The following is a 15,876-nucleotide window of genomic DNA, read 5'->3' as shown; positions in this document are numbered from 1 at the left end:
TGGTTTAAATGAGTAAAAATGGAGTTATAAAATAAAAACGGCACCGACCTCTTTTCCAAGATGGCGGCTGTTCCCGATATCTTATCATCCCAAAAAATTCACTTTTACGATAAGGACATTCACCTAAACACGTTCCATGAAAAAAATTTGTCCCGCGAAAAGTGCAATTTGATTTACTAATTTGCCTGAGCTATTTTGTTTCAAACTCATTAGAGTATTTTTTTCGTTTTTCAAGAGAAACTTTTCGTTGGTCGCGGATTTTACAAGAATTGTTTTTCAGGCCATTGAAAACAGTAAAAGAGTTGGTATTAAATGTTCTTCTATGCAATAGACCAAAGCTAATGGCTCTCCGTCCATCCATTCGATCCGTATTTATAAAAATGCACATACACAAAATTGCACACAAGGCCATTAGGATGCTAATAAATTTTTTTGTTTGTCATATTTAGTTTATATTAAATCAATCCCTCGAAGTATGTTTACTTTAAAAGTCTAACAGTTACCAATTAATACGATTTTATCGAGTTTTAAAAACTTGCTTTTAATTAAAAAAGTCAAAAATTTAGAAAAAGTACTAATTTTTGAATAGGTACATTTAAGTTGTTTCTTGACAAAAAAAATTAAAAATTGCATATTATCAAAGGATTTTACCTCTACTTTATTTCATTAGTACAAAGTTTGGACGTCCCGGCTACAAACACAAAATGCCCCTTGATTTAGTAAAAAAAAAATAAAATTGTCAATTTTTTAACTTTTTTTTCTTTGATTTTAGGTTAGAATATTAGTCAAAAATAATTTTTAAAATTTTTTAACCATCTTAACTTGACAGAAAATTTAATTTGCTATAAAAAGTGTCTTTGAACCATTTCAAAGTCAGGCTTGATTTTCGAGTTAAATCAAAAAAACTGAAAACCGACCAGTGCTGCCGTTTTCTCAGAAATGCACCAATGGATTTAGTAGCACTTTTGGCTGGAGTATTCTTGTATGCCAAGGAATCATAATCGCTAATAAAAAGTCTTGAACAAATTTGTTCTATTTTTGCTCTGGAGCTCGGGTCTATTAAATAGACTATAATAGAATATTTAAATTTATATATTTTCAGCTGGGTTTTGTAAAAAAAAAAATAATTAAATGAATATAAGAAAAACCATATTTGGGAGTAATTTTGTTTTATCTTGAGGGAATTTTAATTAAAGAAGTGCCAAAAAAAACCCATTTAAAATATTTTAACCCAATTCGCACAGCAAAAAAATAAATTTGATCCCTTTTTTAACCAAACCTCAAGTTTAATCATGGTAAAAAATTTAACCAACATTTTAACGCAATTCGCACACAGCCTCAATGTTAAAAAAAAAAGTAGTAAAAAACTAAAAAAAAATCTGTTGCCATCCCTGCCTAATTACCACACTACCCTGCCAGCTGAATATGTTGCCTACGTGATACACGTAACGTTTTTCTCTTCTTTTTTTCCATGAGCAGCTGCAAAAACAACAATTTTGATGGCCACTCTCAAACACCAGCAGAAAAAAAAAAATTAAAAACTGACATTTCTTTTCGTCTTCGCAAATGGCGGATCATCTCTTTGTGTATTTTCATACGTGTAATAATAGTTTTTTTTTTGTGTGTGCTAAAAGGACAGAAAAAATAACCAATTAATTTTTCATTCATAAAAAAAAGACCATATTTTTCCTTAAAAAAAAAACCAAATAAGTGGATCAAGAGACTAAACATTTTTGTGTGGTGTATAAAAACAAAAAGAAAACTATATAAATTTATAATGTCAGCTACGCGCCTCAACGCTGCTGAAAAAGACCTCGAAAAATTTATCAAATTTTTAGCCATCAAATCCGTTCAAGTTGTCGTTCAATCACGATTGGGTACAAAAATCCAAACCCAATGCAATCCATTAGCCACTGGCAATGATTGGTTCAATATTGTTATCGAAGATTATCCCGATGTTTATGCTGAAACAAAACAAGCCCTAAATTTATCGCCAGGTGAGACAATCCTAAATCGATTGCCAGTTTGTGTTGAAATTTCATTGCGAACTGTTGATGGTGATCAAATGGTTTTAGAAGTTTGGTCATTAGATTTACAATCACCAACAGAAAATAAATCGGAGCAAGTCTTGAAAGTTGCTCATCAAATTTACAATCGTATGAGTATTTTGTTGAAATCATTAATATCTTTAACTCGTGCCACACCCGCATACAAACTATCACGCAGACAGTCTTCAGATTCATATCGAATCTTTTATAAAGTTTATGCTGAGGAAAAACCTCAAGTTCATGCACTAGGGGAGGGTTTTAAACAAGTTCGTGTTGGCCATTTGAATACAATTGTTGGCAATTTAACAATGTCTGTAGCATATCGGACAAAAATGACTTTTTCTCCAACAACTCAGCATTGTGACAGTGCTATAATGTTGAAGAGTGATCATTTTTTAAAGGATCAAAGTCCGAAACATATTCGTTATCATCATGTTAAAAAGGCGGGGGGTGAGAAGAAATTCATTGACATTGATAAGCCTTTGAGGCCGGGTGCTTTTGTTGATGTCTCGAAGATTAAACAATATACTGAAGATGATTTTATACTCCCAGCGACTCCACCATTTGATTGGTTGATTAAGAAGAATCGAACTGATAGTACTGGAAGTTCGATTCATGAAGATCGAACACAGTCTCCTTTGGGCGGTGGGAATAACAATAATAATGTGGATTTTAAAAACTATGAACAACAACCACAATCGCCAATTAAGAGTCTATTGGTTCCTGTGCCATTGGATGACTCGAAAAGTAAGAAGCCATCGAGAACGGCAATTCCTCCGGATGATGATAATCTCTTGAAAGAGTTAAACTTTCCATTTGCCAGCCCAACATCGCATGTCAATGATTTGGCTAGATTTTATCGTGATTGTTATCATGCTCCACCATTACACTCCTGCGAATTAAATTCAGCTACAGCTGAAAATAATGAAGGTGGTGTTGCCTTGGATCCTGTAGAGGATCTGTCGAAACAATTGGAATTATTTGAGACATCATTGGAAAATTATGAAATATTAGTGTCACAGCTGGGCTGTTCGACGACGTCATCGAAAAGTAGCAGCACAAAGAGCACTTAAGATGGATAGGAGACGACACCAATCATCCAGAAGAAGCACCACTCATTCATTTCTTTAAGGAGAGAATCGCTGATATTGTTTAAGTAGTTATAAATATCGTCGTTAATATAATAAGATATTGCTTTCTAATATTGACTATTTTTCGATGTATATTTTATCATTAGATAGGAATATTTTTTATTATTATTATTATTATTACACATAACATACAATGCATATATATATATATATAAATTTGTCACATTATACATAAATACATTATATATATATAAAAAAAAAATCTAATTAATTATTATTATATCGTGTTGATTTTTTTGATTGATTTTGTTTTTTTTTGTATACAATTTAAAAGTATTTTAATAAAACGTTAATCGTTAAAACGAAGAAAATAAAGAGAATCGATCGATATTTATTTTTTAAAAAGAGAAAAAAAGGGGGTGTGACGACAGACAACTCCCACTTTTTTTTTCTTGAAAATTAATTAAATAATTAAATAATTTTAATTAAATAATAATTTTAATTAAATAATTTAAAAAAAAAAAAACAAAAAAAAATATTGAATATTTATTAAAAGTAAAAAAGAACAAATTTAATGATAAACAAAATTAGAAACGATTTGTGTGGATTGAGAGAGATTGTTGTTGGCTTATAATCTTATTCACACACAATTACACACACAAAAACACCAATATTAACTTAAAAAAATGAAAATTTATATCAATTTTTTTTGTTGTTAAATTTGAAGAAAAAAATCAAATCAGTTTGGCCATTTTTTATATTAGATAAGATTTTGAGATGAGATTTATTATTTAATTTGCATTGCTACCTATGTATTTGTTGTTTTTTCTTGATTTTTTTTGTCTGCAAATTTATTAGATTAAAACCGAAAGATTATAAGTTACAAATTATATTTTTGTAAATAATAATAATAAAAAAAAAATAAAATGATAAAAAATATAAAAATTCATGGCTAATTAACGAACGGCTTAGAAAAAAAAAATGTGTTTTCATTCTTTTTGTTGGTATTTTTTTCTCTGGTGATAATTATTACAAACTTTATTTCAGCTTGACATCACGTTGGTTTTTTGCATTTAAATTTCCTCGTTTGTATATTTTTATTTTTTTTATTTTTCGTTTAGTAACAGCAACAACAAGTCTCAATTCAACTTAAAATATTATTGCACTTGACTCTTGGGTTGTGTATATATATAGTGTGTTTATCTTTATAAACACAATTTTCTAGTAAAAGTTGTTGTTGTTATTAATTTATTGTGTTGTTGTTGCCTAGACAAGATTGATGAAAATAACAAAAATATAAAAATTCAAGAAGATATAAAAAAAAAAAACAAAACAACAAAAAAAAATTGTTGAATAATGTTTACAATGAGGGAATATAAATAAATTTAGATTTTTTTGTTTTCATTTGTTGTTGTTGGTTGGTATGTAAATTTTTTTCGGTGGGGTCGCTGTTGTTGGGCAGCAGAAAATAATAACAAGTTTGCATTGTAATTCCTGTGTTGATAATAATAGAAGCAAATTTAGTATTATCATGTGAATTTAATTAAGGGAGTTTTTTGTTTAAAAGTACATTTTATATGAACAGGTAGATATAAATTGAAGGAAAGGTTTTTTTTTATAATTTTAAAAGCTTTTTTAATGAGATTGGTGTGATGTGTGCATATGACACATTCTCGTAGGTAATTGTTTTCACTTTCAAAATAAAATGTTAATGGAATAAATTATTTGTCAAATACAATTGTTCAACATCTAACGTATGGGTGTATAGAAATCTTTGGCTAGATAAGGTATTGGGGCTTTCAATAGAAAAATTGAAGAGGAATGTGAAAAGGAATAATATACATGACTGGGTCGTACGAACTTCCTCGTAGGGTTGAAGTTGCTTAGATTGTTGGAGCTTTTTGTTTAAAGGATTTCAATGATAAATGAAATAAAAATATTAAATTCGATTTATAGTAAAATAAATTTTTATAACACAAAAAAAAATCAAAATCGTTGGAAACCTACATATTAAAGTAAATTATCACTAGAGCGTATTTTACACTTCCTACAGAAGTATTTAAATATATAAAATATTTTTAAACATTAAAAAAAAATTTAATTTTTTTGGTAGAAGTCAATTTTTTGAAATGACAATAATTTTGTTTTGAAAGTCGTTGAAATAACTATTATAGCTGCGTTCCTTTGGAAATATTTATCTACTTTTTAGTACTTAAAGCTGCTTTGAACTACTTTTTCAGTATAGCAAAGTAGATCAAAGTAGTTTTAAGTACTAAAAAGTAGATAAATATTTCCAAAGGAACGCAGCTTATAATGAACAAATAAGGATTATTTTATTGAAATATGTATTTGATTTAACTTTCTCAAAAACTATATTAAACCTACCCTAAGCTATTTTCTTTTTACATAATTAACTTTAGCTTAGGCATTGACTATTGATATAGTCGCCAGGCGGTGCATAGGGTAATTGTTTTTTGTGGAAATGGCCTCAGTTTAAAATATATAGTAAATTTTTTATAATAAAAAAAAATAATCTATAAAATATTGAAATTACACTGCTCAATTTACAATACTTGTCAACAATATTTTTACGAAAGATCTTTCAAGAAATTTTCGTTTCGCTTTTTTTCGTTAGGCTTAAGACTGATATTCATAGTCTTTACTCAAGTTGAATTTTTTCTCATCTTGACCATTCGCTCAATTGATGTCGGTCACTTGAATAAAGCATAATCTTGACTTCAGGAAATTTTTTAGGGTCCAAGAAAATGTCTTTATTTTTCTAGCTTGAATTACTCTACTGCTAAAATAGGTAGAAACTCTAGAGTACCTAACCTACATGTTCTTTTTTTTTGTCACATAGTGTTATTATTTTTGTTTTGACTCTTCATAAAAAAAAAACATATAATCCTTTTTAATTAATTGCCAATATTTCGGGGAAGTATAAAATTCATCTTTATAAATCTTGATATTATTACTATATCAAATTATACGTGACCACAATTGATTAATAATTTTTGATTAATGATTTAATCTTTATCAAGTTAATAGTAGGTAGTAGCCAGTTGATTCCCACCAAAAGTTTAACATGTTTAACATTTAAAGCCGCAGTTTTGTGGTTACATAGGAAGTAGCAGCTTCCTCAATTTATTTAATTCATAATGAAGCTTACATTTTGTGAGTCTTTAGATATCATAGCACCAATTTTTATAGATTTTCTTTTCAGAAGGTGTCAGGATTGCCATATTGTTAAGACATAATTTTTCTATATATGTAAATTCATTTGCACATATGACGGTAGTGTTATTACAAATTACATTATAATTATTATTATTAATTTTGATTAACATAAAATTACACAAGAATAAAAAACAACAGGAAAGCTATCCAAAATCAATTTCTTAAGCAATAGAAATTTTTGAAAAAAAAAGTTGCGTATACACCACAGTGAATTTTATATAAAACCGCCTATAGCTCTATAAATATTAAATCCCATCTACCTAATCATTTGATATGCAGTGTATTCACTTGGTCATTTTCTTTATACTCCACTTGATTGCCCAAGAATAAGAGATGAAAACAAAATTCTTAAATGAAAAGTCATTCGCCTACATTCCTATACAATTCAAGCCGCTGAACCTACATCAGAGTCCAGAAACCACACATATCAGCCGGAAGACTGTTTAATATTAATATTACAACAACAAAAAAAACTCTACTTTATATGCAAATTGCAAAGTGCAACACAAAACAAAGTGAATGCAACAAACATTCATATTATACAAAAATTCCAATTAAAAAAAAAAAGACCCAGAATTTCATTCACGCCTCCCCTCTCTATTGTCACCATATTGACTTCGACTTATACCGACGAACGCCAACGATAACAATTTTTTTTTTTTTTGTATAAACTTAAGCAACAAGCAATGTATAAATTATTGAAAATAAAGCAAGTCTGCGGGGGTTTCTCCGTTTTCCTCTGCTCATAAGGTTAAGCTTGAAATGGACATTGGACACAGAATAGGTCATTGTTATTGCATTTTGCATACCTCAATTCAAAATTAATTATAAATTTTTGTGTTTTCACTATGTAGGTATTATAAAACTGTTATTATTTCATAGATTAAAGTATTTTCAATAATGTCATATCACCTGACACTCGAGATCAGTTTGATGTCAAAGATTAGAAATATCTATACTTTGTTATTTTCTGCTATACACACCCATTCCCATACCACTATGAAGATTTAATCAAAGTAAACAATTTTAAATTTATTTATTTGTAAAATAACGTAAACAAGTTAAGGAATATCTATTGTATTCGTAAAATGCACTAGCCCAAAAAATTAATAGAACTAAAAAATATTCTTTATTTTTTTTAGTGATTTTCGATAGGCTGTATGTCAGTAAAAATGACCGCCGTATCATGACAAAAAAAAGCATGTGGAAGCTAAATTCCTCTATTTTGAAGGTTTTAGTATTAAGTATTTCATTTCAAATGTTGAAATAGCAAAATCATTGGAACTATCCAATTTGTTTATTTTTCTCTTAATATACGATTTTTTTCTTGGCTGAGTGCAACCTACACGCCTAGGTTCTTGTTACATCTAATGCAAATTACCCTGTACTAGAACCTTTTTCCTATATTAAAAAATTGCAACCTTTTTGAAGTTTTTTTTTCCTACAGATCAAAAAACGGCCTGTCAAATTAAAAAACCGTTAATATAATAAATGAAGGTAATAAAAAGATCTACAACTTTTACTTGAAATTAATTTTGACGAAAATATTAACAAAAAAAAAAAACCACCCTAACTCTTAAACCGAAGGTATAATCGAAAAAAGTAATTTAACATATATTGTAGTAAATTAAATTATCTTCAAGTTTGCTCTACATTTTTTTTTCTGTAGATTCAAAAATACGCGAGTTATGTGAAAAATTGAAATTTTTATTAAAAAAAACAAAATGGCGGCCAAATGACTCTAGATGCGATTGTGCAAAATGTGGTTTTCGACTCGTGTCTTGATAATCTTTCGAGTCCTGAAGTCAAAATGTGTTATAAATTCTTTCCCAGACCTCAATATAATAAAATCTAACTTTCCCGTATACTAAAATGCGTGTCTGGCAAGGTGTTAGGCCCATCCGATGGGTCTGGCAGCTTACAAAAATTATTGTATTAGTTCCCTGAGTACCATTATATAAAAATCAGCCTTGAGAAAATAAGGAAAGTAAGTACGTATTTTTCGTACCTTTAGCACCTGTTACCGGTAAAATGGCGGTCGGCACAAGGCAGCCGGTATCCATACACTAACAGTATGTCCTAGCACTAAGTAATTCCATACATTTTATTCTTGAGAAAATAAGTAATGTCTGGCGGCCCTGGGATCTTGGACTATAAGAAAGTGGAAAATTTTGTTTTTTAAATTTTTTTAAAGCTACAAAATCTGTCATCAAACCTAAAACCATACTCTTGACTTTGACTATAATACCTCAACAACGGATCATTTAACAGAAAATTCAAGGGTACATTGATTGATTGATTGATATTTGGGGTGTAAGATGTACTGCGACCTATAAGATCTATTGTACCCCCCTTTTAAGCTATATGAGTTAGTACCTCATTTTATAGCTCCTCCTCTAACCTAATTCCTTTCATGAAATTGATTATTTGGGGTATTTTCAAAGAGTGCAATTTGTCCTCTTCGACTTGGTAGCGACCCATGTGTTTAAATCTTTGGTGTTTTAGTGCATTGCAACTACCCACGATGTGATCTGGTGTTTCTTCTTTTTCGCTACAGAATCTACATGTTGCACTTTTTACTAAGCCCAAAATATGTAGGTGCCTTCTTAACTTACAGTGGCCTCGGGAGGAGCCCAGTGATTAACCTGAGATTGTTCCTACTTAGACTGATACATGATTTGAAACGCTCTCGGTTGTAGTTCCCGAGAAGCATTTTCGATTGTCTCAGTTTTGGTAGTTCTGCCCAGTTTTTTGCTCTCCTGGTCTCCTCTTCTAGTTTTATTTTATTTTTAATAACATTTTCTCCTATTCCGCAATACGGTTCGGTACATACAAAAACTTCTTTTAATTTTCTTCAAGGAAAGTTTACTATGTTAAAAAAAAAATGTTTTTTTACATTTAAAATTAATTTAGAAAATAATATTTTTAGAAAATTTACCGCTATTTTATAACTATTGGTGATAACTGTTTAGATTAAAATGAGACTTAATTATTGAAGCTTAGAATACCTGAAATAAATCTGCAAAGTTACAAATTTATTCATCAAACAGTTTTTCTGTTGTGAAAGATTGAACTTTTGGGATGAAATAAAAAATTGTTGCACCTGTAAATGACCTACTTCTCATGAACATTTTATTAATAAATATTGATTAAATTTTAGAAAAACTAATGAAAAATTAATAATTTTCAAAATAAGTATTCAAAAATGGTATGAAAAAATTTTTTTTCCAAAAATGCAAAAATGTGGTGTTTTATTTCATCTCAAAAGTTCAATCCCTCAGAACAGAAACATTGTTTGAAGAATAAATCTGTAACTTTGCAGATTTATTTCAGTTATCTTAAGCTTCAATAATTACGACTAATTTTAATCTTATCAGCCGTATGTTTTACAGTATTTCCTACTGATTAAATAAAATGCACGACCTGGGCGCACGTACTTGCTCTTGCCTTCTTAAAACCTTTTTTTTAACACGAACCCAATAATTGAAAAATAATAGGATAATTTTTGATCGTTTATAATTTCATTTCTTTCTAAGCCTTTCACACCATTTTATCGTAAACAACTTTTACTTTTTGTTCTAAGCTCTAATCGAGACGATGTTGGTTTGTATGAGAAATTATTAATGAAATTTAAAAAACTAATTGTATTCCATTTTGTTTTCAGTATTGGAAAAACTACAATCACAATCCATAATTTAATAATAATTTTTTTAATAAGGATTTTTTTTCGCGCTAACGATGTATTTATTTGCGAGAACAGGTCGATTTCAAGATTTCAAAACTTCTTAAGCTTAAACTTCTAGTATGGAATGGCCTAAAAGGCTTATCTCCAAAATCTTATCTTCAAGACCTTTTTTGTATTAAAAAATTCGAAATGATCTTCTATTCGTTTACTACACTTCTCCCTAATTTATTCAGTCTCCATTATTTTAAAGTCACCCGGGATCGGGTCAAAATTCTGGCTTCAAAATTCTGCTTTTCAAAATTCTGCTTTTTTAACGAAAATTCTGTTTTTCAAAATTCTGCTTTTTTTCTATTCTGCTTTTCAAAATTCTGCTTTTTAAAATTCTGCTTTTCAAAATTCTGCCAGTATTATACTTAAAGAAAAAAATTCTGCCAATTCTGTTTTTTTTTATAGCATATGTGCTGACTAAAGAAAAATACACCTCATTAATGTAATTCAACATTGGTACTTTCCTAATTTTTTTTGTTTAAGTGTCGGAAATATTTTTTAAAATGCATAGACTGACTTTCTTTCGAATAAAATCTATAACTTATTGGAACCGATGTTGTTTGATACAAAATATTCCTTTTCCTATTCAAATTTTTGATTATTCATCTTTATTTGATAAATTAAAAAAAATTTGAATTATTTTCGGAAATGTTTAGTATTAAAACAAAAATTAATATGCATTCAAAGAATGACAAATTATGTAGGAAAGTAATCAAATAAGCAGACAATTTATCAAGAAGATGATTTTACAGAATTTTGCAAAAAATTAAAAAAAGGTTTGGAAAATGTTAAAAAGCGCGCGCTTTTTAACATTTTCCAAACCTTTTTTTAATTTTTTGCAGAATTTTGAAAAACAGAATTTTGAAAATCAGAATTTTGAAAAACAGAATTTTGAAAAACAGAATTTTGAAAAGCAGAATTTTGAAAGCAGAATTTTGTAAAGCAGAATTTTGAAAGCAGAATTTTGACAAAAGAATTTTGACCCCGGCAGAATTTTGACCCCAACCCAAGTCACCCATTAAAACAGAAAATTTTTAAATTTTGTGTTAAATTTAACAGATTTATTATTTTTATTGACATCTTTAAATATAAAGGAGATTGAATAAAGGGGGCATTAAAAATAAGTTCAATTTTTATTAATTTTATTAAACATTTCTCGGCCCTTGATATGTGGTGTCCTAAAAAAAAGTGCAATTATATGGCTATCACATGATGATTATTTCTTTTTTTAACTTGTGATTTGTTTATATTGCCTCATTTACTTAAATTTTTGTAGTAGTAAAATATTGTATTCATATATCAACTCCCAGCATAATGAAATATTAGTATGCTAAAATTAACCAATTTTTTGATATACTCGCATTTTTTGAGTATGTATTAAGTACTCAACAAAAAAGAGGTTTAAAGTTCAAAGTAATTGTAAACGCATTTTATCATTTTATAAGATGGTAATATGTATAAGGAAACAATGTAATCAAGGTAAATAACGCAATAAAGGTGCTGCCTCTCAGACGGAGTTCAGTGGATTTAATTGTGTTTGCTCTGATTTTTAAGGGAATAACAGTATGTCTGAATTAAGGTTGCAACACTTTTCCTTATTTTACATTTTAAAGCGTTCGACACAATTTATAAAGAATTCTTTTCATGAACGTCTTTGCAGAGATATTACTCTTCTTGTGTTTGTATGATTAATAATAACCAATTATACAAGTTAAAGGAACAATAAAAGCAACAACTGATTTAACTACCTATCGTATTTGGGAACTAAAAGAAAATTCTTTATCAGTTTTAAAAGTTGAAACTTTATAGAGCAGTGTGGCGTATACGCAACCTTTTTCTATTGAAAAATTTAACAGTATATAAAAACATTTCAGCTTCCAACTAAATAATGAAAGTAGTGGGCTTTTGTTGGAAATTTATCAATCTTCAAATTATATACTTCGCCATTCCGCATAACACGTAGGGGTAGAATTTATAGTTATTAAAACACTCTTAAAAAAAACAAAATCTTTAACCCTTTCGAACCCAAGCTATGAAAATCAATATTAAAAAATGTTTTTTCAGTATTATTGTATCAAAAACATCACAACTAAGAAATATGAATAGCAAAAAGTTATTTTCCGAAATAATAAATAGCAAAACTAATGTGTTACTCTCATGTTGCATGTAAGTAACATGCACTGCCTATGACCACCAAAAAAAGTCGGACATCTGAGAAAATAATTTTTTATGGAACAATAATATATGCTACTTCTTCTAAGCCAAAAAGCAAAACACTTTCTGGATTAACTTTTTTTATATCTTTTTTTTTTCAAAATTATGAACATATATAAAAAAAAATTTTTTTTGCAAAAAAAAGAAAAAATGTGAAATTCAGTTCCTTTTTCGATAAAAAAAAATTAAAGGTTTGATATTTGACTAAATTTTTGTAATAATCCAGTAACTAGGCATCATAATCTTTCAGTTGAGCCATCGAAACCTAAAAAAATATTTAATGGAATATTTTTTACGAATTTTTAAAAATATGTTACATGAGAGTAACGCTGGGTCCGAAAGGGTTAATACGAAGACTTAAAATCTCAAATATGGGAAAATGTATTATTCTGACTTACCATCAACTAAACGTTTTGTTAATGAACTTTTCATTTTATGCTTATGTAATAATTAGAGTTATACAGTGTTATTTATTTCTATTAAAGTAAAGATGTTGTGAATGTTAAGATTAGATAGTTATACTTGGCCATGAACCTATTCGACTGAGGTACAGTGTGTATTTTATTCAATAATGTAGACACATGTTTAATTCAAATGAAATTTAGAAACTAAAAACCTAGGCGACCGACAACAAACGTCATTAATTAAAGTTTTATGACCTTTATGCCTAAATACCAAGCTGGAAAAAAAAAGAAAAGTAAATGTCGACACTTTGTTGTTTTTGTTTTTAATTTTATTGTTTCATTATTTTTTAATTGTTGCAGTTGAAGGAATGTGCCCTTGGTTCATATGAGATACTTGACTTTAGTTTTGTTCTTACAAGTTACAACTAGCTACTATGCAAATTTATTTTTAAATTAATAGGAAGGTGATATTTATTCATAATTTACCGGAAAAAATACAGAAATAATTAATTTCGCTTAGTGTTCAGAAATAACCGAAGGTTAAAAAGATAACAGCTGAAGAGTTATTTATAGATTTTAATTGTTTTTTTTTTTTTAATATGGAGTTTTTGATGAAATTCAATTGAATTTCGTAAAGTTTTTGGAACAAAAGGGTAAAGCCTGAACTACACAGAAACACAAAGTGAAAAAAGTAAAAAAAAGTTTCTAATTTTTAAATGGCACATCAATAAAATTGTTTTTGTACTTTTGTTTGTTTTTATACTTTTTTTGACTTTGTTTTTCGATTAAAGCTATAAGCCTATTGCCTATTGCAATAGGCCTATTGCGCTGCTGATGCGAAACGAAATTTTCCATACAATATTTCGTTAACGAAATCTTGAACGAAATTTAATATGTTTTGTTTTTGCTTTTAAACTTTTTTCGGATTTTTTTTCTTGAATTTTTTTATTTATATTTATATTATTTTTACTTTGCTATAATACCTGATGGTATTTTTTTCTTAACATGTCCGCTGTTTACTTTGGAGACTTCAAAATTTTTCGTTTCGCTTCAGCAGCGTACTAGGCTTAAGATTGAAATCATAATTTTCTTTAAGAAATGAATATGGGCTAATTTTTGAAACTAGGTTTCAAAATTGAAGATTCTGTGTAAGGTGCCTTTCAGATGTTTTATATTTTCTTCAACTGGGGGTCAATTCCCGATCTGTGAAATTGTGAATGAATTTATCATTTATCATATTAAAATGTGGAACCTTTTTATCCACATTCGTATAGTTTATCTGAACTAAGAATCTCAACACATCCAGAAAGCTGAGCTAGAAAGTGAACTGAAACGCCATTATTATGGTTTAATGTGAGAAAATGTCACTGTCACTGAAAAATGTTCGAAAATATAACAATGACCAAAGGGGAAAGGTGCGGACAGTGAGACACCCTTTTTTTAAATTGGTATATCTTAGAATCCTTTCAAGATAATTTAACGAAACTTTGAAGTCAGTTTAAGACATATTTTATCTTAATGTTGCAAAAAAACTTGTAGTTAAAGAATGAATGAGAGCATCACATTGGACTAAAATGTAGAAAAAGTCAAAACGTCTCACTGTTTGCAAAGGGTGCGATCAGTGAGACATTCTTAGGTTAAAAAAAATTAACGAAAACGTCAAATAATTAGGTAATTGACAAGTATATAATTAATTAATTTATGTTACTTTAACCCATTTTTTTCAAAAAATGTAAGAAAAAGCCCAAAAAAAACGAAAGAAAAAACACTACGAAATCATATTGAAGTCATGCTAAAATAATAGATTTTTTTTAAATCTTATGTCTCACTGTTTGCTTTTTTAAAAATCTATGTCTCACTGTTTGCTTTTTAATAATGTCTCACTGTTTACTTTTTGTCATTTTTCGGAAAAATATAAAATTACAAAAAACGAGAAGAAATTCTATTTACATGATATTTTTTTATGAAAGAACATATAAATATAATACATATGTAAAAAAAGTTCTGTCCACTAACCAGATTTGTTTGTGTTATACACTCTTTTTATAACACTCCAAAAACTACTTTCACCTGATTTTGTGTGATATTTTACGGTGTAGGAACATGGACAGCTTTTATTTAGTCGGGACAAAATTAAAAGACGCAGACGGGGAAATAAACGTTTTGACCCAAACTAGCGTTACTGTGCTTATTTTCAGGAAAGAGCAAAATGGATTGTCTCACTGTTCGCACCTTTCCCCTATACTTCTTCAAAGTTCGCGGTTGTATCATATATCTATTGCCTTTTTTGACAAGATTCTCAAGCTTTGCCTTTTGAACCATGGCAATACTGAGTTCATTAATTTAAAAATAGCAAACACGTGACATTTCTAAAATATTGATTTTTTCTCAACAAAGTGCGGCTTGGATACAGCTAAATCCGTCGTAATCGGCAAGTTGAATTCCTCAACCACGATTATACAACTGGCCCTAAATATTTTAACAAATGATTAAAATGCGGTTTTAAAACAAATCCTCATAAAAAATGTTGTAATAGCACATATTTGACAAAATTCGAAAAAAAATATTGACCCAAATTTTTCAAACCTTCTTTCTCCCTTGCTCTTATGTGCTTCTTGAACTTTGCGTCCTCATGTAGAAGCAGACTATTGAATAGCAGATAAAGTTGTGTTTTTCTCGCACTAAATAATCCTTAAGAAAAAATTGTTTTTTTTTTTTTGTAACACAACCATAACCTCACAATATGTATTAAAATATGTATTTTTTTCTCGCTAGCGTAATTTGTTTGTAAAAAAGAGTACACAAATTGTTTAGACCAAAAAATGAGCTTTCAAAATCATTTTTGTAATTTTTCCGTTGCGAGAAATCATCACAAAATCGAATCACCACATACGATTACGATCAACGATCATACGTTAACGTTTTGACTATTTCTGTCTCTATTTAATTAGTAGAAAAAAATAGGGGCACAGCGACTATACGTTAACGAACGTATGTTGTAATTCGACCCCAGTTTGAAAATTTTCACTTTTGTACTTTTTCACTTTTTAGGTCAATGTAGTTAAGATTTTAAACTTGTTGAGCAAAGCAAAAATAAATGTTTTATCAATTATATGAAACTTGGCATCACTCATCCAAAATCACCAATC

General features: G+C 28.8%; 1 protein-coding gene across 1 annotated transcript; it reads left to right on the top strand.

Moving 5' to 3' along the window:
- The first annotated feature begins 1,503 nt into the window (after positions 1-1,503).
- Positions 1,504-3,614, top strand: LOC129915529 (autophagy-related protein 13 homolog). Its single transcript, XM_055995110.1, has one exon. It carries the CDS (start codon positions 1,778-1,780, stop codon positions 3,119-3,121), a length of 1,344 nt encoding a protein of 447 aa, XP_055851085.1. The 5' UTR covers positions 1,504-1,777; the 3' UTR covers positions 3,122-3,614.
- The last annotated feature ends 12,262 nt before the right edge of the window (positions 3,615-15,876 follow it).

The sequence above is a fragment of the Episyrphus balteatus genome, chromosome 3 (genome assembly GCF_945859705.1).
Source record: "Episyrphus balteatus chromosome 3, idEpiBalt1.1, whole genome shotgun sequence".
Lineage (NCBI taxonomy): Eukaryota > Metazoa > Arthropoda > Insecta > Diptera > Syrphidae > Episyrphus > Episyrphus balteatus.
This window is presented reverse-complemented; position numbering and strand designations above follow the sequence as displayed.